At 37.6% G+C, this 26,613-nt stretch overlaps 1 protein-coding gene across 4 annotated transcripts in view; it reads right to left on the bottom strand.

Annotated features, from left to right (window-relative positions):
- il1rapl1 (interleukin 1 receptor accessory protein like 1) overlaps window positions 1-26,613 on the bottom strand; it is a 1,149,188-nt gene that overhangs the window by 947,622 nt on the left and 174,953 nt on the right. For 2 of the 4 annotated variants that reach the window (XM_062977208.1, XM_062977207.1), the window contains exon 3: window positions 25,662-25,757. The exons of the other annotated variants lie outside the window; for them this stretch is intronic. In XM_062977208.1, the coding sequence (XP_062833278.1) occupies window positions 25,662-25,757 (96 nt within the window). The remainder of the gene's footprint in view (window positions 1-25,661; window positions 25,758-26,613) is intronic. 4 annotated transcript variants of the gene reach the window in all.

Genomic DNA, 26,613 nt, shown 5'->3' on the forward strand with positions numbered 1-26,613 from the left:
AAAATGGGACAAGCAGATGCTTGTGTTACATCCTCAGAAGCTGCCGTTAATATGGTGTCAAAGCTAGAGCGGATCAGAGCGACTTTGTCCGCAAAGAATTGAGCAAATGCTTCACAGCGGGCTGCCGAGTTGTCAGGGATCCCATCTTGAGAGATGGGATTCAACAAACTTCTAACAACTCGGAACAGCTCCGCTGGATGGTTCTTTACGGATGCAATGTTAGCTGTGAAGAAAACATTCTTAGCAGCATCTTTAAATAAAGGCATAGCTGTGCTCAGTCTGATTCATTCTGCTTCGAACGCCACACGCGCTCTAGACCCCTCTTCTTTTGTCTCATCGCTGCCAACTCCTCAGTGAACCAAGGAGATGGTTTAGCTCAGGTACAGTGAGTCCTTGAGATCTTCTGGTTTTGATACTAGAGCCTGATACTAAAATCTGTGGATGTCCCATTATACACAGTATGTTTAAACTTAGTAGTACAGTGTTATCTCTTACATAAAATTGCAAAATTGAGGTTTACTTTTTGATTAAACAAAATTTTGGTACCATTCCATTATCCAGGCAGAGACCACAATGGGGTGCTAAACAGAGAAAGATAGTCCATTTTACAGGGAAGAAGGGGCTTTAAGGAGTTATAACATCCCTCCCCCCTCCCACCGTTATCCTGTTATTCCCCTCACTCATGTTACCCTCATGGAAACAACCCTTGTTTATGAATAATCAGAAAAAATGGGGAAAATTGTTTTCTTCCTTCAACTCCCCCCTCCCCCCCCCCCCCCCCGCATAAAATGGACTATCCTTTTCTTTCTAGGCCCCCATTTGGAGTCCACCTGGATAATGGAATAGTACCAATATTTTAAATCTTCAGGTGGATGCTGCCAGCAGAATCAGTACACGACCAAGTCACAGGAGGCCTGATTGTTTCACCCTCCATTTCAAGCAAAGGGCTAATTTGCAACAACAACACTGCAATTTACCATTCTTTGCAGAGGTTTTATGCTCCCTCTTCCATGTCTCTGTTTTTCTCCTTGCCCTAAACTACTATCATTTAATCCTGGTTTGATATATATTTAAAAAGCACATCCTTTATATAAAGGTATATCTGAAACATATCCCTTATATTTCCATGTCTTCTCGTGTGTGTGTTGACTTAGGTTTAGTAGAAATGCAGAAGTTACATAATGTAACAAAAAGACTAGGTCTGGAATACAGAATATGTAATATTGCTATTGGATACTTAATATTTATTATGCAATGAAAATATAACTAATTTGGGTTTAAATATGATATTACTATCAGATGTCCACTACTGTGCATGAATACAAAATATTGTTGGGTATTTGACAAAGAATAAATGTGGTAGATTCTGAGACAGATTGAGCAGTCAAATGCCTTAGGGCAGACAATGTGGTATTACCGAACAGAATGAGGGACATCTTGAGTGTTATTATATTGATCACCACACACTAAGGCAAAAAAGAATATCATCCCAATTGAAAGCCAATGTTATTTAATTGATTGGGGCACTGCAATATGGATTTTGCTGAAATATTTAAAAGATTGCCACACTTCTCCTAAATCAAAACACTGCTAACTAGTAAAAAAAGTTTCTAAAAATTAGAATGGTTAAAAGATAAAGGACAATAAATATGACACAATTATTCCAAAATATAACATTCAGAGGAGAAAAAAGTCTTTTCTCTAAAATATATGGCCGAAATCAAAGAGACCACATGGTCACCCAGTCCAACTCCCTGTCATATAGGAGAATACAAAGCATCTACAACCAAATATAAAATGTATCTTTTGTAAAATATACAAGACATACAAGCTCCATAATGTCGTTCCATCATGTTTTAGTAACAGGAAGAAAATTAATTGTGTCAAAGTTCCACAAATGCAGGACTATATTATAGAAAATTTACAATAATAATTTAAATTATCCTAAACACCAATGTTGGTGGCATAAAATTTGATGGAAAGGCTTCACTATATTTCATTTTTAGTGGAAAATACAAGGATGGACTAGTAGACATAAATATTTTTTTCAATTAGCAGGTGGGTCTACTGCACTAGATACCTTGCTGAAAGTGGTAGAGTGTTTTCCCCAGTACAATTGCCCAGTTATATCATTATATATATGCTAGATAAATGCTTTTTCATTTTCCTACATGTTTCAATTGGAACAATTTTATTTCTGCTGCTCAATTTTATATTGTTTTCCATCAATTAGGTTTCTGCTTTTGTAAACAACTCTTTAAGGTTTTCTTTATGCCATGTTGATTTTAACTTTACTCCAGTGCTCTCCTTCCCTGTTTTTCTTTGCAACAGAAGGTCAGGTTGAGAGACAATGTCTGGACCAATCTTGCACAATCTGTTTTGGCCTCCAACTCCCAAAATTCCTGACCATTGGAAGAGCTGGCTAGGGTTTCTGGGTGTTGGAGGCCAAAACAGCTGGAGAGCTGCAGGTTGTGCAGGCCTGGCCTGGACCAATGTCACAAGTGAATGTCATGGTTCAGTGGGCCCTAGAACTCAGACTTCTTAAGTCCAAGTCTAAACCTCCAACCAGTACTCTTAAGTTAGTTTTGAATTATTTATATGTTGTCCTTATAACATACTGAAAACATTGTTCCAAGAAGGAACCTTTAAAAATTCATTGCATCTCTACTTCAGATAGAGCTTTTAAAAAAATAGATGTCCGAAAATCAACCTGAAACTCACTGCTACAATTAATGAGAAATATCCAACTTTTTTTTTAAATGGTTCTTAGAGTCATTAGTGTCTGTTCATAGCATGAGCACATTTCTGTAAAAGGTAGAAACAAATTAGGGTTGCTTGCAATGAAACTGTTCCAGTGTTTGACAAATTGGCCTGTTTGTGTGGCTTTTTTGTTTTTGTCTTTGTTCATTTAGAACTGAAATTAAAAGTCAGCAAGGAAAAATAGTACAATAAACATCCCATGTTTAAAATCAATATGAAGAAATAGACCTTAATTTATAAGCCATAATGAAAAGAAAAATACTTCCCCACCGATATAAAAAATTGAGTATTGATAGCCTTTTCAATAGATTTTAATAAGAATGGGAATTCACAAGTCAAAGATTCAAAAGAACATATATTTCACACACACTGTGACCATTGATCTCAGCAACTGTATGCTTATAGGTAGTGAAGATTGCTCTTTACCCAAATTCTATATGATGCAGTTTATATGATTCTCCATCACAGCATGATGCCAAAGGTTTCTTCAAATGCATTTTGAAAAGCAAAACTGATTTCAAAAAATCCCATAAAATCTCTTTTCCTGGCTGACTTATTTGAACTGACTGTATATCAGATGCACATAGATGGCATATATTGCTCCATTTCCACATTCATCCTAAAATAGCATGAAATATCTTTCTGCCTTTAAAATATTGGTGTTCAAAACATCTGAGACTGTGATAAAATTGCAATGCATAAGCCAAAAGATAAAAGGATCTATCCAATATGTCACTAGTTTCAGCACTATGAGAATTAAAGGGGAGAGGAAGAAGAGCAAATACTAATTAAGTAGTGGATTCAGCATCTCTGACTATCTAAAACAAATGCAAAAGAATGAATGTATTGGACTTTCCAGCTAGGATGCCTGTACTTGTTACCATCAGTACTTCTTAAATTATGTAAGCTGCTTCTCTTGGATGATGCCAGTGACTAGCTTTGTTCCACTCCAAGCTAATGGGATCTCTTAAGATTATTTAATACTAGTCAGTCACAGAGCAGACTGAGATTCCTGTGTACTGTGTTTACAGTTATGGAGATTAAGTGAGTTCTGCTTTCCAAATTAAACTGAATTGCCTGCAGCAGATACAATTTAATACCACTAGCCCATACCAGAGGGATGACCAGGGCAGCATATTGATTATGTGTTTGCTCTCTAACTGAAAACAACCAACACATAACAAATGGGAGAAAGCAGCTCTGTGTTTTACATGTTTATACAGCACTATTTATTTATAATGGCATATATAAACCAATTGCTTGGGGAATGATTTCTTATGTATATCAAGCATCATGCCTCAAAAAGGAATGACAGACATGGGAGAAATTTGGCCTTTAATTTCTTAACAAATTTGTATACTAGAACAAGAATCAAAGCTGTTGAACAGTCTGTGGTTGGAAAGCGTACATTTCTGGACATTAAGTGTGCTCTAAATTAATAATAATAACAATAATAATAATAATAATTCACAAAACTGCATATACTTCTAAACTATAAAAATTTCACCATGTTTTAGTCAATACATAAATGGAACTGGATATAAGAAAAGAAGACATGCAAGATATATGGATTTGAAAAGGTTACCCATAATTGTAAGAGCTAGTAAGATTTTAAAAAATATAATTTATTTACAATGTTTATAAACATTTGTATTTTATAGTTTTACTGGCTGATCTCAAAAATCTTTCATATGGACTTCTTCCAAAAGGACAAAAAAGAATATACCGGTACACTCTAAAGCAGAGTTTCTCTAACTGTGCTCCTCCAGGTGTTTTGGACTTCTACTCCCAGAAATCCCAGTCCTTACCAACTGTTAGGAATTGTAGGAGTTGAAGTCCAAAACATCTAGAGGAGCAAAGTTCGAGAAACACTGATCTAGAGAATCAGTAGACTGTTATAACCAATTTGTTCTAAAAGAATGCTTTTAAACAAAGCTGAAATGAGAGACAGTTTCTCTCTCAGAGAATAACACCAATATGGATATCAAATAAACTTCTTGTCTTGTTTATTTAAAGACTTCCAAAAGCTAAGAAAATAGATTTGGCATGACTGAAGGGAGCAAAGTATTGAAATTCTATATCAAGAGCCTTTAATTTTTCTTGGAAATAAACATCCACAAGAATAGTCTCCTTAGATTATCATGAATGACTGTACTGAGAAAATGAAAGCACGAAGGAAGAGAAATTAAATGATAAATTGCTCAGAGCAGTCTTACACCTCATGTGATGTATTCCTGCTTGAAATGTTGTAAATTTTAATTAGCTTTGGACAAAACTGAACAGTATGTAAAGGTGTGTTTATGAATCCAATATAAAGTCGCAGAGCTTCAGAAGTGATATACCAAAAGAAAAATGCAATGGTAACATTAAAAAAATCAAGTGAAAAGAAAGCCTTTAGTTCCACTGCTCTTTTGTCAGGTTTACTGTAATGCACTCAGTAAATTTTCAATTGTATCATGAAAGCAGGTCCATGCTTTAGTATATATGGTAAATCGTCAACATTATCCTGAAAGAGTTTATAGCTTTGAATATACTCAGTAAATTATCAACATTCACTGGAAGGGGGCTATATGCTTTGAAACTACTTTATCTTTATCATCGCTAACAGCAATTATATGCTGCATTTCAGCTCTATTATATCAGAGAAGGCAATTCATAACATAAATAGAAAATAACGTAAACCCAATGTCAAACTTAAGTACTTTATATAATAAAATAGGAAAAAAAAACACAACATGTTAGTGAGCAGATCATAATCATAGACAGTTAAAATTGGTCCTCATCTTGACATACATTAAGTGCACTACAGACCAATAATTTCTACAGGCTTTCTTGAAAGCAGCACCAAACTACTTGGGATTAACCTATTTGTATAGTCTACAGAAATCTGTATATGTCTGATCTCTGGACTATTTTGTTTGACCAGAAAATAATAGGAAAGGATTAATCCTAAGCATCAACATCTCACAGCAAATCTTTTCACCATCTCAATATGAGAAATCCTATTTGTAATTCACCACCACACAGCCATACAGTACCTGAGCTTTAGTGCTGGAGGTTCCTGTTTGAAACCCCCAGGGCCTTACCTTTAGAATGAAATATGCAAAGCAACCCACTCATATTTTTTTAAAAAAATTGTGTGTTGCACTGAGAGTTAGCATCAGCTCTGTTTCTCATATTTCTATAGATATATTTAAGAGGAGAACACCGAAAGACCAACTTTTTATTTCAACATATTACATAAAGGTATATGCAAGATATATGTTTGCTCTTAGCAATCAGACAGAACAAATCTCATTTAGATATTCTGGATCACCAAGCTACATACACAAAAAGCCAAGTACCACAGGTCATATGGGTCTTGGCAAGCCTTTATAAATATTAGAAATAACTCTTCATCTTCTTTCTGGGTTTCATACAATCCATCAGCCCTTCCTTATAAAAATATGGTGAGATTATCCAGTTCTTTGTTGTGGCAGAGCACAAAAAAAGTTTGGTGAAGCCCCAATTGACCTTTGGGTTATCTCTCTCTCTCTCTGCTCTTAATTTTGGCTTAACTGGCTTATCTTTCTTTCTGTCACATATAGTTAGGGATATCAGCTGCAAAAAGTAATTTGATTTATGCACAAAATACCTTAATGAGAGATCATTGAAGCCTAGGGCCCTTCTACACAGAGCCTAAAATGTGGAAGCAACTGGTAGGTGTCTAAACAATGTTTAGCCAAAGTGCGGGCAGAATTGGGTTAACAGCTGAAAATCATATGTTTAAAAGATGCACTTAAAGCCCAATCCCTGAAAAATGTGCACCTTTGCATGACTGTATATCCCTGCAGTCATGAAAAACACGTGCTTTCCTTCTCTTACCATTGTGTGGATTTCTCCAGAGCATGTGTGCTTAATAAAAGCTCGAAACAGCTGATCAAGCTGTCAAATCATGGAACCGTGGACACACATGTGGCTCAAGGGAAGCAGAATGGCAAGGCAATGAAACTCTTTCTTTTAAACTTTATAACATTAAAGAGAGCTTGAATTAACAATTGGGTGAAGAGAGAGATCCAATGGAAGGTTTTTTTAAAAAATCACTCCGTTATGTCCTGGACTTATATGTGCACATGTGAATCTGCTTGTGTTTACATTAAGGTATTCACATATGCACATATGAGGTCCAGCGCATAACAGGATGAATAAAAAACCTTCAACTGGATGTCCCCTATCCACCCTCCATCTTGATCCACTACAATGGAAGGCTGTGAGGACAGCAAGGGACCATTTCCCAGGACTGACAGGTCTGTGTGTGAACCTACTGTCAGGTTCCGTGATTTTTTGCCTTAGTTATAAAACACAGATTTTGGGGCTGTCTGGAAGCACCCTGAAATAAGGGTACTTTGACATATTATTTAAACTCGGGGTGAAAAGGATGGCTTTTGGGGGCCCATAAAGATTTCCCCTGTGGTCATTACACACTACACAATTATAGCAACATGTTTCCTAGTCACTGTCCTGACAACATCAAATTGAAACCCAGAGCCCATTCACACAACATGATTATAGCATTATTGTTACACTTTAACTGCCAAGTTTCCTATAGCTTTCTGGAGTTTGTAGGTTGGTGAAGTACTAAAGCTCTATGATTAAGGATTCTAAATACTCCTCCCTAAAATCCCAGGATTCCAAGAGATGGAACCATGAAATTTAAAATGGAATAATACCATTAGAGTTGTGTAGTGTGAATGGGCCGCAGTGCCCTAGAGTTTGTTGATGCACTAAATTCAGTCACTGAAAATTCTCAATACTCTACTCTTAACTGCAAATTTTACAATTGCCATGGTGGTTGTGTAGTGTGAAAGGAACTCTTTTCTAATATTTTATAGTGCAAAATAGAGCAAACCGGCATTCACCTCTGCCTAGCTTTATTGCTAGTGGCAAGCTTGGCCCAGAAAACTTCCTGAGCTATTTCTAGAAAACATTCCTTCTCCAGTCTCTATTAGCAACTTGCATTTTGTGTTTGGATTTATCATTCAGGGCTCATTGCAATGTGAATTAAATTGACATGATAAAAATATGGTCTGACTATATGAAATATCACTGCCTCAAGTTGTTAGTCTAGGTGTAGAGGCAATCTTACTGCTGAAACCATCTTTTCTCAAGTCTGAGCCACAGGCAACTGCCAAAATGTAGTCAGAAATAAGGAATAAAATAATCATTTAATTCTGACAGAATTGGATGAACAAAGCCAGAAAGATATACCAGGAGATAAAGCCAAAGAACTTTCAAGGGCATTTTTACTAGTGAAAATGTCAGACATTGTTATAGGGGAGTTTTAAAGCAGGGAGAGTATCCTACCACATCACCACACTAGGCTTTAAAGTGAGAAACCCTGTATTTCTGTTGCCTACAGAATTCTGGGAAATATAGTTTGGGAAGGCGAGGACTTCTGTAGCTGAGAATTCAGAAGGTCCCACTCTAAACTATGTTTCCCATAATTCTGCAGTCAGTAGAAATGTGAGACTGCCTGCTTTAAAGCCCTGGTGTGATAATGTCTTTGCTGGTTGAGAAGACTCAGTCCAGAGCCAGGGTGTGGGTTATAGGGATCATGTGATACCCCTTCCTTCCTTTTGCAACCACTCTGCCAGCTACCAGTTCATTTCCAGACACAAATGATTTGGACTTTTACATCTCTATATGCTTTGGTTCAGACAATCAGAGAAACTGTATCTCCATAACGCAAACTTTAATAATAATATAATAATAAGTTTATTTTTTTACCCCTCCTCATCTCCCCGAAGGAACTTGGGGCAGCTCACACGGGGCCAAGCCCAACAACATACAATAAAATACAACAGTTTAAAATACACAATATAAAGTACAACAATATAAAATACATAACAATCACAATAGATCAACAACACAGCTTCAACAAAGTAAAAAGCATGGTCATTAAAAGAGGCGATATCATGGCACTTCAGTCCATAGTCTTGGTGGAGAGGTGATTTTAATCATGCAGCAAATTAGGAGAGCTAATCATGGCCATCCGTGACAAGGAACAAAAGACTGTGTTATAGTGGATTCAATCAACTGTTCACCTCAGTCAAAGGTAGCTTGAAAAAACCAAGTTTTCAAAGCTTTTCTGAAGGACATTGAGTTTCTGACTCTTGTATCTGATCATAGCACAGAATTCTAGAATCAGTTAGGAGGAATATTGTTTCCCAAAAAGGAATCTGAATTGTGCAAAATGAAAATATAGCTACTGTTACTAATATCAATGGCAGTGTCAATGTCAATAGTTAACAAGAACCAACAGTAGAAAAATGTTGTGTCACTGAGACAATGCACAAATTAATATTATGTGTGTAATATACAATAGCTTTCTGTGAATGGTTGATTGTACAGAATGGTTACAATCAACAGTCTAAGTCTAATCCAAGTTTGATTGAAAAATTGGCTATCTTCCTATACACCATTTAATACATTTCCTCTAAACTGTAGCAAAGATTTTAAATGAAACTACTACTACTTCTCCTCCACATAATAGCTCTGTCTGTGTCACTCTGCTTAATGCTGATATCACTTGGCATGTCGGTATCCCACTGTCTAGATATGCATAGAATTCATCAGATAAATATGACCAATGAATAGAGTAGGTGAAGATGCCTTTTGACAGCCAGGGGAAAGACATCTGTAGAGTCTACTCAGCTATTATAATTGCCATTCTCCAGTGTGTGGTTTGAGAGGCAGAGACAATATTCAATTTAAATAAGGAAAAAAAAAAATACTTGTTCATGCATGTCTTTACTGGTTGGGGATAACCTCTGCAGCATTGTTATTTGTCTTTTGGTTAGTTCTCAATGCTATAGTTTTCTATGTCTTTAAAGTCTTGCGTTTTCTTATTCTTTTTTAACATCTTATTCTATACTGATTGTTTTTATATTTTAAAATGGTTCTAAAATTATTTTATGTTGTTTAGATACTATTATGACTTAACGCTCTGATACATCAAGAGGCATAAAAGACTACAAATAACTGATGATTGTGTTTTCCCCCTAGATATTGAAAAAAAAAAAGCTATCATATAGGGATAAGAGCAAGGATTCAATAAATTATTGTTTCTCTTCCCTGAAACCATCCAAACAATTTAGGTGATGGGAAGATTTTCCTTAAAGGAATACCAGCAATTCCATACTATAGTATTTTCTGATTTCTATACATGCATGTGAAAGTTGGACAGTGAAAAAGTCAAGAATAAGATAAGCTACTTTGAATTGTAATGCTGGAGGAAAGTTTTATAGCTAACATGAGCTACATAAAATACAAATGGATGGATCCTAAGACAAATCAGGTCTGAATTTTCACTGATCTGAGGCCCCATCTACACTGCCACATAATCCAGTTTCTGAATGCAGACTATTTGCTCTGAACTTGATTATATGGTCGTGTAGACTCATCTAATCCACATATCTCACCAGTCATTCCTGAACAAGGCTTTACTGTTTCATGTACTGATAGCTCCTTAATTTCTTTTCAAGTTACCTTGAGAAGAGATGTACTCAATATTTTAATAAAGGAAGGCACTCAGTGTGACAGAATTGTAGGTTAGGAGAGTTGAATTGGTTTGTTTTTTTCTAGCAAATAATTCTATATACTTCACCATCCTAGAAATCCCATGTTTCTTTAGGATTAAGTCACAAAGTAGTAAGAAACTGGTATGATCTGAACCACAATTATATCTTCTATATCTCTAAGGTATTCAGTCTTACACATTTGCATTTTCTAGTGCTTATCCTTGGTAAAGAAAACAGATTCTGATGCTAACCTCTCGTGAGCTGAATTCAATATTCAGAGCTTTCTTATAAATATACCAGCAAAGATAAAGAGTGATGTTTCTTATGAGGTAAATTCGGCAGCATACTCCACTTCACTTTCCTTTTAAGCACAGAGCCCGCCAACTCCCATTACACGATTCACAACTACTTCTGCAGGGGCTCCGTGTTTAAAGGGAAGGTGAAGTGGAGCATGCCACCACCACAGCAACATGGGAGGCTTCCTGTGATCCCCAGAAACAATGGGGGAAAGTTGGGTGGTCGACGCTTCCCTGCATGGGATGGTGAATTGGGTGAGTCAAATGATGTGTGGCGTTGGGTGATGCCCCAACATGCACTGCCGGAATTGTCACAATGTGTGGCAATTCCGGCAGCCTTTGTGATGAGGTCATTTAAGGGCATAAAAAGAGAGCAAAAGATTATTTTGGGAATGGTTTTGTTTTGTCCACGTTTTCAGTACAAGGGAAGATACACAGAGTTGTCTTTGGCTGAACTTGTTACTTTGGCTGAACAACAAGAAAGCTGATAATTCAGCCCCCCCCCCCCCCAAAAAAAAAACTTGCCATAGTATGGGGGAGGGGAGAAGGATTCCTTTCCTGGCATCCATGGGATAGGCGCCAACATAAAATCAGTCTGCAGAGAGAAGGGATTAGGCCCTTAAGGCTCTTTAAAATTCATTGATCCACCTTGTCATCTCCTTTCATAATTTAAGTTTTATTGGTCACTCCATGGCCATGTAGAATTCCCCCCCCACACACACACACACACATACACCAGTTAATGGTTTTTCACCAAACCTACACTGCTACTTTGGGTAACTTGAGATATTGTCCTATTGCAGTTCTTAAATAAGTTTTCCCACCTGGGTTTAGGGAGAGATATGAGTCGGCGAGCATCTTCTAGAAAACATTTGTTGAAGATGGGAGTTTGGAACTGCCTTGGAGTATCATGTGTTCAAGGAGTTGAGGATAAATATGCTGTCCTTGGGGCTGATCTTTAGGTCTTTTCCCTCACTATAGGCCATGTGGCTTGAGAGTTTACACCCTCTGGTCAGACTTTTCATTTTATAGCTGGCCTGGGAGAAACCATGTGTTTCATGGATTCTTCCCTGGAGCTATGGTGTTTCACTCAGAGGAAAATGGGATACCTGGCCTGGGCAAGACTTACCACTCTTGCTGCTCCAGAACAATTTTTCTCCTCCCCCTCCCTCCCCATTAGCTTTGCATGGCATTAACAAACATCAAACATTGCATGGGTATCAATTAATAAAGCTGTCCTTATTCAGTCCATATGCAAGGGTTGACCAAAACCATAAGTTTCCCACTTGTCCCTTTGAGTAGGGACAAAGCGGCCTATTAACATAGACCTTCTGTCTAACTCCAGTTGTGAAGTGTGAAGTGTTATTTGCTTTTTGATGGCACAGAGTGAATTGACTGTCAATATTCATCTAGAGTTATGCCAAGTGTTCAGGGGCATCATTATGTCAGTGCAAATGGTACAGCATTGGCGCCAGTGGTTCCTTGAAGGGCGAAAAACCTTGCACGATGAGGAGAGAAGTAGGTATTCATCAACTTTCCATGCAACAGATATGGTTGCAGCCATTTTTAACATCATTGGGGTGGACTACTGCTTAACACTTGATGTCATTTTGAAATCGTTTCCTCCCTACATTGAAATTTGATGCAGTTCACTCACAACACTCTTCAAAGACGAGTTGCAGATGTCTGAAGTGTATTCAAGGTGGTTGCCTCATTCACAAACAACAACACATGGAAGCTGCTTGTGTTTTCTTGGCACTGTTTGAAAGAGAACAGAATGCCTTGTTTTTGAGAATCATAACCAGCACCAAAACTTGGATTCACCATAGCACTTGGAAAACTAAACATCAGAGCATGATGTTGCAAAGAAAGGGGGAGAGTTAACTGAAGACATGAAGGTCATAGTATTGGCTGGTAAAATGATGGCAACTGTTTTCTGGTATGACCAGGGTGTTATCTTCAATCATGGGACCACTATCAGTTTGACCAGATATTATTGGAACTTAGGCAAGCTTCATATAGTGATAAAGAAAAAAGAAGAAGAGAATGTTAACTTGACAGGCTCTGTTGTTGCATGACAATGCAAGGCCCACTCTGCACATCAGACACAGGAACTCCTGCAGACGTTCAGATGGGAAATCTTTGTGCATCCTCCATACTCTCCCAACCTAGCCCCTTGTGACTTCCATTTTTTCCCTAAACTTACCTAGGAGACCATAGCTTTCACACTGACAATGAAGTCAAGGCAGCGATGGACATCTGGTATGCACAAGGCATACAAAAATTGTTACCACACTTTCAAAAGTGCCTATATGTTGAGAAAACATGTTATAAAAATTGTAATTTTTCAACTGTTGTTTAATTTATCCTACCATAGGGAAACCTACTTTTTGGACACCGTGTTTGTGTCTGGTCTCTTCTCCCAACACCTTCATTTCTAAACAATCAGTGAAGAGGAATCCATGTTTAGCCTGTGGTTAGTTACCAGGTGATTACAAACCTCTACACATTGTGGCCTTTACAAAGCTTATGACCTGTTGCTGCCATAATGCTGGAGCATTTTTTTTTAATCCCAGGCTGTGTAATGCTGGCAAAGGAAAGCAGGAGGAAAAATAAGTTTGGTTCTTTAATCTTTTCCTTTGTGGCCACTGTACCAGTAGCTTTTTCCCTTTTGTGTGGTGTACCAACGGGATTTCAGCCAATAAACATGGTAATCCTTTTCTCAGTATTTTTCAAACTTTGGTCCTCTGATATCTTGAATTTCAACTACCAGAATTGCTGGCCAGGAATATTTCACATTGTGATAGGTCCTTTAGACCTTAGAAGATTACAGGGGGGAAAGGAGCTTTTTATTTCCCCTCTCCTTTCTTTTTTTAAATACCATGAGAATTTTCCTCTTTTTTTCTATCAATGTTGTTGTTAATAGTGAATAAAATGTTCTTTCAATGTCACATCATTGTAGGAGAGCCAGCATAGTATAATTGGCTGAACATTGGACTATGACTCTGGGACCAGGACTTGGATCCCAGTTAAGCCATGAGAGCCCACTTGTTGACTTTGACCAAGTCATATTTTCTCAACTTCAGAGAAAGACAAATCTTACCAAGAAAATCACGTGACAGGGTCACCTTAGAGTTGCTGTAAGTCATAAAAACTTGAAAGCACACAACAACAGTAACAGCAGCAGCAACAACAACAACAACAGCATTACATGTGTGACATAGCTCATTTGTAGCTACACCAATACAAATAAGTTCAGTTTTCAGTGCATATGATAGTATATACTTATTCAAAAATATTTGGGATGGAAACAGGTTGTTGACTTTCTCCTTGTTACAGAACTTTGTACAGCACTTCCTCCCTAATAAGTGGCTTTTAACATAAGAAATTTCACCTTTGGATTAGGACTGTAATTGTTTATCTCACCTCTGTGATTCATTGTTTGTGAAGGTTTGCTAGTAGAGATTGGGGTGGAACATACTGCAGGCTACAAGGTTACAAGGCAATCAATATGCAGATTACATCAGGCTTTAAATCATAAGGTACAAACAACTCTAAGTTGTCCTTGTGTCTCAGGGATGCTGCATAAAAGAAACAGCTAATCTTAATTAAGATGAATCAGATATTAAAGAAAGACAACATCTCCTGTTTAAGTCAAATTAGCATGAAAAAAATTGGAACGTTCTTGGTATTTCATTTCTTTTGGTCAATGTACTGATATTTTCTTATGTTTATTTTAATAAATAATATAATTATGGTCTTATTCAGTATCCTAACTATGGGTCTCAGGTACATTATGAGCAGTTGCAGAGAATGTAAATCATTTTGATTGGTAGATACTTGCAAACTTTCCTTTTAGTTAAAACAAGACCCATTGGTAAATCTGCCCAGAATTTTATGTATATGTACAGTGGTTGAAAGATTTTTCAACCACTGTACATATACATAAAATTCTGGATTACTTTATTCATGTCAAGAAGTGAGTTGTAGAATACAGCAGTTCATTATAGTGTAAATATGTTATTATAATATATTAAACCTTCCACATTTAGTGGGGTTAGGGACACAGGACTGTTGTGAAAAATATTATTATTGCAGTTATTAAAGTGGATAAACCACTTCTCCCCAGTCCCTTAGAGGACACATTTCCAGGAATTTCTAGGTCCTCCAGTGAGTCACTATGGTCAACCTCTACTGAAATTTGTTCACAGAGTCATACCAGATGACCTAGGGATTCCTAGAGAGACCATATTAATCAAATCTGCAAAAGTCAAACTCAAAAATGTGAAGGGGAAACTGTACTACATTTCTGTTATATCAATAACAAAAGTACTATCCATTGCTGGTTTTGACATATTGATCATCTTATCTTAAAGTTTATCTGGAAAATATCCTGCTTGTTGCTTCTCTTACTGATTCAAACTCAATCTTCCTTCCATTTCCTTGCAAACATTATAAACAATGTTCTGATATGATTGAGACAAAACTTTTAAGCAGTCTTTTCCAACCTAATGTTCTTCACATGGTTTGTGTTAGAAAAGAATCAGGATTGATGAGAATTTGAAATCCATAGAGAAAACAGGTTGAAGAAAGCTGGTTAGATAAACTGGAATTATTTGAATTGCTATGACAATTGTCTGCTGCACCACTAAACCTGGAAGCTAATGTTTAAAAATCAAGCATTTGTATCATTGCAATAAAACTATACAGTGGACTTTAGGGACACTTTTTCCACAAAATTTATTCCTGCAACATATTTTGCTATCGGATCCCTCCTTTAATTGTCTATGTAGCTATAGAGAAAGTGGACTTTTCAAAAAGGAGACAAAAAGATATATTTTGAAAGGCAGTTATAAGAAAATGCATCTTTTACATTAAGGAGATAGGAGTAAAAATTACCCTGAGCAAGTGTCAGCAGATTTTAATGCTACAATCCTAAATGTGACCTTTTCCTTATATGAAGTGACACTTCATTATATGGTTTTGTATACATATTACTGATGCATTCCCCCATTTTTTCCAGAGAAACATTTTCTATTTAATTTGGGTACGTTTTTTAAAGTCACCATCTTCGTAGAAGATAGGATGTGTTTGGGCTTTATTGGTTCTTTTCTATATTTGATAATACCTGCTTATCACAGTCCATTTGAAAATAGAGGTATAAGATATATCTTACCATTCTAGGATTGACAGAAAATGGAATAACATGAAACTATGTCTGTGAAATAGTATCTCTGTGTTTATATGTGCATATCATTTAATTCATATTCTTCTTTGTCTCCAATTACCTGCCACATCTATGAATTGCATGAAAGAGGCAAAGAAGTAATGAGAGAAAGATAATAAGGTGGAATAGGAAATATTAAGAAGCAGTCAAAACAAAAACAGAGAAGGGAGAGATCCAAGAGGGTATGTAAGTGGGCAGATAAGTATATTACAAAAATAATTGCTGACTGTAACGAAGTGTGATTTTTTATTTACAGATGCCATGCTTAACTGTGTTTTTAAAAGGGTTAATATTTCAGTTACTCAGCACTCAGAGGCTGGTTGCTGTGGAGAAGGGGGCGGAGCCGACTGGGTTAGCTGAAGGCTAAAACTAGATCCATTGGGGGAGGGGAACAACAGCATGGCGAACACTATATTACCCACGACCACAGGGAACTGCCAAAAGGCTAAATGGAGGGCTGCACAAACACAGCAAGGACCAAGTACAGAGAGCACAATAATCCAAAATAAACAGCTCGAGGGGAGGTCACAGGGGCTTACATGTCTTTACACTAATGCACAGAGCATGCGAAATAAGCAAGACGAACTCCAACTCTTAGCACAGCACCACACATACGATGTCATAGGCATCATTGATACCTGGTGGGATGACTCCCACCAATGGAATTTAGCCATTGAGGGCTATAACCTCTTTCACAACAATAGAACAAAGGGGAGAGGAGGGGGAGTAGCTTTATATGTCAAAAACAGTTACGTTGCAGAAGAAATGCAAGACTGCAATCCGGGAAACCAGCTCGAAAGCATCTGGATAAGAATCAAGGGAACCGGGACTCAAAAAGATCTTGTTGTGGGTGTCTACTACAGACCTCCGAGTCAGGATGAAGGACTTGATGAAGCCTTCTGTCAACAGCTGACCAAACAGGCACAAAGAAGAGATATAGTAGTCATGGGCGATTTCAATTATCCCAATATCTGCTGGGAAACAAACTCGGCCAAGAGTACAAAGTCCAACAAATTCCTCACTTGACTTGCAGACAATTTTATGGTCCAGAAGGTAGAAGAGGCAACAAGGGGATCAGCAACTCTTGATCTAATCTTAACAAATGTGGAAGACCTGATCAATACAGTCGAAGTGGTTGGATCCTTAGGGGCAAGTGACCATGTGCTCCTGCAGTTTGCAATACAAAGGAATGCTGAAACTAAGACAAGTCAAACACGCATTCTGGACTTTAAGAGAGCTGACTTCCAAAAAATGAAGGAATTACTGAGCGGCATTCCATGGACGCCAATATTAAAAAACAAGGGAGTTAAGGATGGATGGGAGTTTTTAAAAAGTGAAATACTCAAGGCGCAAATGCAAACAGTGCAAACAAAGAGAAAAAAAAAGACAAGTGCAAAGAAGCCAGAATGGATGTCCAAAGAACTTCTAACTGAGCTAAAACTCAAAAGTGACATGCACAAGAAGTGGAAAAGGGGAGAAATCACCAAAGAAGAATACAAACGTATAACCAACTCCTGTAGGGAAAAGGTTCGCAAGGCTAAAGTGCAAAATGAGCTCAGGCTTGCCAGGGACATAAAAAACAACAAAAAAGGCTTTTTTGCTTACGTTGGTAGAAAAAGGAAGAACAAGGAGGTGATAGGGCCACTGCGAGGAGAAGATGGGATGATGGAGACAGGGGATAGGGAAAAGGCAGAACTGCTCAATGCCTTCTTTGCCTCGGTCTTCTCACAAAAAGAAAGCCATCTTCAACCTCAGCAACATGGAATGGACGAAGGATTGGGGGAAATCCAACTCCAAATAGGGAAACAAGTTGTCCAGGAACACCTGGCCGCTCTAAACGAATTCAAGTCCCCAGGGCCAGATCAGCTACATCCAAGAGTATTGAAGGAAATAGCGGAAGTTATTTCAGAACCACTGGCAATTATCTTCGAGAGTTCTTGGAGAACAGGAGAAGTCCCAGCAGATTGGAGGAGGGCGAATGTGGTCCCTATCTTCAAGAAGGGAAAAAAGAACGACCCAAACAATTACTGTCCGGTCAGCCACACATCGATACCAGGCAAGATTCTGGAAAAGATCATTAAGGAAGTGGTCTGTGAACACTTAGAAACAAATGTGGTCATTGCTAATAGTCAACACGGATTTACCAAAAACAAGTCATGCCAGACTAATCTGATCTCTTTTTTCGATAGAGTTACGAGTTGGGTGGATGTAGCGTACCTGGATTTCAGTAAGACCTTCGACAAAGTCCCCCACGACCTTCTGGCAAACAAACTAGTAAAATGTGGGCTAGACAAAACTATGGTTAGGTGGATCTGTAATTGGCTAAGCGAATGAACCCAAAGGGTGCTCACCAATGCGTCATCTTCATCCTGGAAAGAAGTCACAAGTGGAGTGCCGCAGGGCTCCGTCCTGGGCCCGATTCTGTTCAACATCTTTATTAATGACTTAGACGAAGGGTTAGAAGGCACGATCATCAAGTTTGCAGACGACACCAAACTGGGAAGGATAGCCAACACTCCAGAAGACAGGAGCAGAATTCAAAACGATCTTGACAGACTAGAGAGATGGGCTGGAACTAACAAAATGAATTTCAACAGGGACAAATGCAAGATACTTCACTTCGGCAGAAAAAATGGAAATCAAAGATACAGAATGGGGGACGCCTGGCTTGACAGCAGTGTGTGCGAAAAAGACCTTGGAGTCCTCGTGGACAACAAGTTAAACATGAGCCAACAATGTGATGCGGCAGCTAAAAAAGCCAATGGGATTCTGGCCTGCATCAATAGGGGTATAGCGTCTAGATCCAGGGAAGTCATGCTCCCCCTCTATTCTGCCTTGGTCAGACCACACCTGGAATACTGTGTCCAATTTGGGCACCGCAGTTGAAGGGAGATGTTGACAAGCTAGAAAGTGTCCAGAGGAGGGCAACTAAAATGATCAAAGGTCTGGAGAACAAGCCCTATGAGGAGCAGCTTAGAGAACTGGGCATGTTTAGCCTGCAGAAGAGAAGGCTGAGAGGAGACGTGATAGCCATGTACAAATATGTGAGGGGAAGTCATAGGGAGGAGGGAGCAAGCTTGTTTTCTGTTGCCCTGCAGACTAGGACACGGAACAATGGCTTCAAACTACAGGAAAGGAGATTCCACCTAAACATCAGGAAGAACTTCCTCACTATGAGAGCTGTTCGACAGTGGAACTCTCTCCCCCGGGCTGTGGTGGAGGCTCCTTCTTTGGAGGCTTTTAAGCAGAGGCTGGATGGCCATCTGTTGGGAGTGCTTTGAATGCGATTTCCTGCTTCTTAGTGAGACTGGATTATTTATTTCGTGTCAAAAGCATTGTACGACAAATACATTTCAAATAATGGAAATTAAAAAAAAAAGAAATCACAAGCAACTAAATAGTTTTGGACCAAAAGCGGGCAACAGCAACCGCATTGTTTGTAGCTTTAAACAACTCCTCCTCTGTGCATGAGGCAGGGCATTGTGGGCAAGCATACATATGCTGAGTTGTTTGTTCAGCTCCACAGTCACACAAGGTGGAGGATTCCTCCAGGTAGTGCCACCTTGCCAAGTTGTCTTTTGATCTGCCCACTCCACTTCTGAGTCTGTTCAGGGACTTCCAAGTTGCCCATTCTTGGTTTGCCCCTGGAGGAAGACCCTCTCGGGGGGCCATCCAGTTAGAATTGCCAGGTTTAGCTGCCCAGAGAGACACCCTTGCTGCTGCTGGAGGAACATCAAGAGGAGTGGTGGTTCTCATGAAGCCCTTCCTTGATTTGAGTCTGGTGGGAGGAGGCTGATAGTCATGCAGTGGATGGCTTTCACAATGTTCGACCTTATTTCTCTCACCGTTAGCAGCAATTTCCCGTCGCACGTCAGGAGGGGCAATGCCAGCTAACTTGTAGAGTTTATCAACAGGTGTAGGTTTAAGGTATCCCGTGATTATTCTGCATGTTTCATTTAGTGCTATGTCCACCTGCTTTGCATGGGCAGACTTGTGCCAAACAGGACAGGCATACTCTGCAGTTGAGAAAGACAAGGCCAGGGCTGATGTTCTTATCACTTGTGGGTCTGCACCCCATGCGCTGCCAGTCAGTTTCCGCAGGATGTTATTGCGTGCAGCTACTTTGTGCTTGGTGTTCATGCAGTGTTTCCTATATGTTAGTGTTCGGTCTAAGGTGACACCAAGGTATTTAGGATGGAAACAGTGTTCGAGCTGTTGGCCTTCCCAAGTAACTTTCAGTTTCCTGTTGGCTTCACACAAAAGCATTGTTGGACTGGATGGCCCATGAGGTCTCTTCCAACTCTACTATTCTATGATTCTATGATTCTAGGAGCAAGTGCTTTCTGGTACTTCTCCTCCACTTTGGGAGGAATGTGAGTGGGGTCTGCCATGCGTGGTCTGGTGGTGCTTTGCAGGCCTCATCTAATCTGCAAAATGGGGCTATTTTGCCCGTGTGAAAAGGTCCTAAATATGTAAATGTAAATCCAGGAATTGTCCATTAACAGTGTTGCCATCTAGTCACTGTGAGCATAAATATAGAAAACAATAATACAGTATATCCATTTTAAATCAATTTGAAAGCCTAGAACTCCAATTGCATTTAAAGCGACTTCTAATTAGTTCCCAACCATTTCAAAAATCATTTTATTAATTCTTCCATATAGTTTTATTCCCCTGTCTAAACTGATACTTTGTTTTTAGTTTTATTTATTTAGTATCTTTGTAAAACCACCAGATGGCATTGTGGTGTTCAATTATTTTATTAAGCATTCCTTATGGATAGGTAGAATACAATCCATTTGAATAGTCCCTTTCTGGTCTATTTCACATATGATTAGTATTACAACTCTCCATTACCAAGAAATCCCAATTCTCCATAATAGGTACTTAGTGATTCAATCAGGAAGAAGAATATAATAAAATTCAATAAACATCACTTTATTCTCAGACGTATGCAGTGGAAATTGTAGCAACCCATGCTGGAGTTAAACAAAATTCCTGCAAATTACTAGGGATGTAAAACATGTGCCTACCAAGAAGCACATTTTGTTTTTATTTTGGCTAAGGGTTTAATTTGAGTTGCACAATGAGATACCTTCAGAGAAACCATGGGAGCCAAGCTATTTAGAACACACTTCAATAAAGTTGGCTAAACATAAATAAGAAGCATAGCTAGTTGCTAATGGAACCACCACAGGTTTCCTTTCCGTTTTAGAAATAGGCTCTTTCAGTACCAATTGTTGCTTTAAAAAAACTGGCAAGTGTTGGTGCTGGGATTAGGGTACATACTTTGAACTTAAAATACCTTATCTGACTTCATAGTCAGCTTCTCAATCTCAAATATGTTTTATTGTCACCTAGGACAGGATTTTTCCCGAGCAGAAAACATGAAAACAGACAGAAACAAGGCAGGATGTGTTTTGCTCACTGTAACAGTGGCAATTTCTCTATTTGAATCAGTAGCTTTTATCTGCTATCAGCAGTAATTCATTTATAAGACTGCTTTGACTTGCAGGACAATCCAGTGGAAATCCCAACTCAGTGATTTGCCAGTTTAAGATACATTCCTACTACCACCTCATCAAATGTATACCACCCAAATTAGCACTTTTCCAAAACTATTCTCATCAAAAATGTGGGACATTGTCACATACGTATTGAAGGAAAATTAATATACGTTTATAGTTTCCCTCTCAAGTTTCCAGATGGGCATTATCAGTATTTATATAGAGTATTTTTCCTAATTACACATTTTGTGTCCAACTGTAGACTAAAAAAATCCAACACAACTGATTTAGAGTATTGGTATGAAAGGAGAGCAGACAATTTATCTGACATGTTGTTCTATCTTTCACCCAAGGAAGCAATAGATAATGTTGGAAAATGAGATCCCTCCATCCCTTCTCCAGTTCACAAAACACTCAATCAGCTACTCAGGCAGAGCAAATGACAATTGTGAATAGCACTGTGTCTCCTAATGCAACTGGACGCAAGCGAAAAGGACATTCAGCTGCTGACATTCTCAGAGGTGAAAGGAAAGTCTTTAAATGCACAAAACATATATTAGGAATCTGGAATGTGAGAGACTTAAATCAGAGGATGCTAGAATATGTAAAACAAGAAATGAAATGTATAAACATTGCACTTGATGTGAGTGAACTAAAGTGGACAGGAGTGTGAAATTTTCAATCAGATAATTACAAAGCTTTTATAATCTGGAAATGATAATCTTAGAATAAATGGAGACACAGAAAATCAGTGGCTATAATGCAAAATCAGGCTGAATAATATCAATAAGACTACATGGAAAACTTATCAGTATAACCACTATCCACTTTTTTTAAGTTCCTATTGCAGAGGGAGGAGGAGAAAAAAAAATCAGATTCTATGTTGATGCTCAGGAATAATTTGAACATGTTTCAGAATTGGCCATGTTGGTATTCATGGGCAATAGATTACAAAGCAGAAAACAGCAGAAAAAAATTATTGGATAGTTTGACCAAGGAACAGAAAATGAAGCTCAAAAACCACATTGATAATTCTGCGAGGCCAACAGCTTGCTCATTGCATACACATTATTAAGGCATCCAAAGAAATGAAAGTATGTATTCACATTATCCAATGGCCAAAACTGAAATCAAGTAAACCTAATCAGAAGCAGAAAATGGAAAAACTCCATCCTATCTGCAAAACAACATCAGGTACAGATTGTGATATAGACCAGGAATTGGTTAGGCAAAAATTAGAGTAATTCAGTAAATTGGTATAAGGACACCTGATGCTCAAACTTAGGGTTAAGGTATATTTGGCTATCAGTTGGCCACCACCACTTTTTCCTTCTGTATATGTATATGTATATTCAGACTAGATGTACACTGTGTGTTGTGCTTATACTGTGTATTTTGGTACGGCCAGTTGTCTGATCAATAAAATGGTTTTGTTTCATATTGGTTAGGCAAAAATTAGAGTAAATCAGTTATATCAAAATACTGTTTCATATTATAAATTCAAAAATAATGAAATTTTAACAAAGAAAATATACTAACAACTATGGATAACAAAACAAATAATGACCTGAAGTGGGAGCACTGGATTTACATGGTAGCATCTGATAAAGAAGTCACCAAAGATTATAGTAATGATCAGACTATTGCATCAATTTCCTATGCAAGTAAACTGATGTTCAAGATTTCACAACAAAGATTGTTACTATACATCAGGGGTCCCCAAACTAAGGCCCGGGGGCCGGATGTGGCCCTCCGAGGTCATTTACTTGGCCCCTGCCCTCAGTTTCATAATATAATATATTGTATATACATATAATATTGATAATAATATTATAATGTAATACAATATGACAGTAATAATAATACCATATAATAATATTAATTATATATTCTATATTACATATAATATTACTAATAATATTACAGTATAGTTTAATATAGTAATATTTAATGCTAATATTGTGCTATGCTAATAATATAATATATTGCATGTATATATAATTTGTAAGCCACTCTGAGTCCCCTTTGGGGTGAGAAGGGTGTGATACAAATGTAGTAAATAAATGCAGTCAATAAATAAATAATAAATAAATAAATTTTAGACTTAGGCTCGCCCAAAGTCTGAAAGGCACACAACAACAACAACAACAACAACAACAACAACAACAATCCTAATTAACTTGACTATCTCATTGGCCAGAAGCAGGACCACACTTCCATTGAAATCCTGATAAATGTATGTTGGTTAAAATTGTTTTTATTTTTAAATATTGTATTGTTCTTTCATTGTTCTTCTTCTTGTTGTTGTTTTGCACTACAAATAAGACATGTGCAGTGTGCATTGGAATTTTTTTGTATTTTTTTTTCAAATGGTAATCCGGCCCCTCAACAGTCTGAAGGATTGTGGACCGGCCCTCGGCTTAAAAAGTTTGAGGACCCCTGCTATACATGGTGCAAGAAAGGCCAGACATACAAAGGCTTCAGAAAATGAAGAGGCACTGAATTTTTAAAATAGTAAAGACATAGCAAAATACCGTACTTACTACCTAAAAATAAATATGTTGGCTGAAGGAGCACAGAGAAATATTGGGAAGCAAATCAGCCTTTATAGATGTTGGCAAAGTAACTTGCTACATAGAGCATGAAAAGCTATGGAACACTCTAACATGAAAAGGAAGATGTAACATTTCATTGTCCTGATGTGCAATCTACACAGAATATGAAGAAACAGAATGGCTTCCGATTGACAAGGGAATCAACACTGCATTTTATGACTCAGATTTCTTTTCTAGATCTAACATTCAATTGTTCAAAACATGAAATATTGATGCTTAAATTATTTTGCAACTCACAGTGTTATTAAATTGCTTATGTGTGGTATAGCACAATTTCTAAAATAACTGGGAATAAATGCAGTATGTGAAAGACACCATATGCAGAATCACAGGCAAATGCAGGGTGGCCTATTCAATGTTTCATCAGAAGCCACCCCCAGTTGGAGAATGCTCCAATTCCAAGTCTCCATGGCAGTAGAAAACAAGCCTGCTCCCTCTTCCTTTTAACAGCTTTTCAAATATTTAAACATGGCGATCATGTCTCCTTCTCTTCTGCAGGCTAAACATACCCAGCTCTTTAAGCTGCTCCTCATAGAGCATGGTTTTCAGGCCTTTGATCATTTTAGTCACACTCCTCTGGATTGACTGATTTGACATTGCCCTAGATCTCTGATTAATAACGAAAGAAGTTTGGAGGCAATCACAACATGTACATAAAAGGTTGTTTAAAAAAATGGGCAACCAGGTTGTAACATCTGTCTGATTTTCATCCCTGCATTTCAGCTACATTGATGCATTTTGGGCAATCTAGAAGTTACATGATATCACTTTGTAGCAATTTGTCAAAGCTTAGTGGGACAGTTAGGGTGAAATAAGCACTGTATCTTGCAGTAAATCTAGTAACTTTGAAGCTTTTAAAAATAAAATGTCAGGAGTCAAAGAGTTTAAAGGGGTTAAAATTCATACCATCCTTCAGCTACAATTTACTCAGCTGTTTGAGAAAGAAATTTGGGAAATCTATCTTGAACTGATGAAACATGGTTATAGAGAGATAGGAAAAGAAGAAATATGAAGAATGACTTTTTGAATTCCTTAAAGAAGCATAACAACATAATCCAAGATGGGATGTCTCTGATCCAGTACCATCATCAGCCCTAGCTAGCATAGCCAAAGATGAGAACTTAATGTGTGATGTTTGGAGGACCACACAATTTCCACCCTTTTCCTAGATTCACTTAATAGAAGTAAGCTCCACTAAGCATACTGGATCTTACTTCTCAGGAGTTTTGAATTACTTTGCATATCAATATAATTTCAGACGACCAATTCTCTCACACCAGAAGCGACTTGTAGTTTCTCAATTTGCTCCTGACGTGAAAAAATATATATATCCATGTGTATATGGGGGTAAGTCCTATTGGATACAGCAAGACTAAAGGTAAGTGTATGAGTCATCTTTAGATACAGTTAAAACCAAGATATGCAAATTTAGGATATTTATTTCAAAGATAATATAATTCTAACAATAATTATTCTCAATCCATGACACTGATATACCAGTAGTATAAATCTGGAAAATGAAGACTGGAACAAAATCCTCAAAAACCTTAGCAATTAAATCATTCTAGAAAATGTGCATTGCTAATATTAGGAAGAATGATACAGCTCTTCCATTTCCATTTTTTACACTTTTATGTTCCTATTGGAGTTTTTTGTTTTTCAGATGAAAATGATTTGTGAGCAGAAACTAAACTGACCTGGAATAAAGCGGGCAGGGGGAAAGGATGTGTTCATTTCCAGAATCAAAAAGTCTTTTTCATAAGATGCATTTTCATGGGGCTTTAAAGATTGGTCTGAAAAAAGCCAAAAATAAAATAGATTCATTCTTTCAGGTCTAGCACTGAAACACATTTTTCCATAAAAACAAGTGTACCTAGCTGAGCAGTAACACACTGACTCTGGGAAGAAACGGTAAATTTCTCATTCAGCAAAACCACAAAATCTGGGTTTTCTGTTTTAAATTATGCATTCATATAACAGTATGAAAAGCTATTAATTCTTAAAAGATGTTATAATCTGTTAGGTTATTCCAAGGAATAATATGAGTCAAATATAGAGCCTGAATTTAAGAATGCTCCCTTGATCACACTACAATTCCCAGAATGCCCCAGCTAAAGTGGTCACTGGTGACAGTGCATGAATGGCCATAATGTGCATAAAGACAATAACATGCAAACGAAGATTGTTTCTTTTAAGAGGTTTTGTTATCTGAATAGGGCCAATGGGAATGGAGCTCTGTGTGCATTAAGGTTCCAACAATAAAAGTTCTAACAAAGTTTATGTTTTAGCCATCCCAGTTATTATTAAGCTGTTCTTCTTGCATATATTTCCCTTCCGTTCTTTCTAAAGATTTCAGTACATTAGGATAACAGAATGGAGGAGAAATGAAGCTCTCAACTCTTTTATAACACATCTGAGTTAAATATTGAATAATCTACAGAAATGTGCCTGACTTTGTTTCATCTTACCGTGTTTCCCCAAAAATAAGACAGTGTCTTATATTAATTTTTGACCCCAAAGATGCTCTAGGTCTTATTTTTAGGAGATGTCTTATTTTTCCATGAAGAAGAATTCACATTTATTGTTGAACAAAAAAATGAACATTTATTATATACTGTACAGTGGTTGTCATCACAAACCAGCACAACC

Source organism: Anolis carolinensis, chromosome 3 (genome assembly GCF_035594765.1).
Source record: "Anolis carolinensis isolate JA03-04 chromosome 3, rAnoCar3.1.pri, whole genome shotgun sequence".
Lineage (NCBI taxonomy): Eukaryota > Metazoa > Chordata > Lepidosauria > Squamata > Dactyloidae > Anolis > Anolis carolinensis.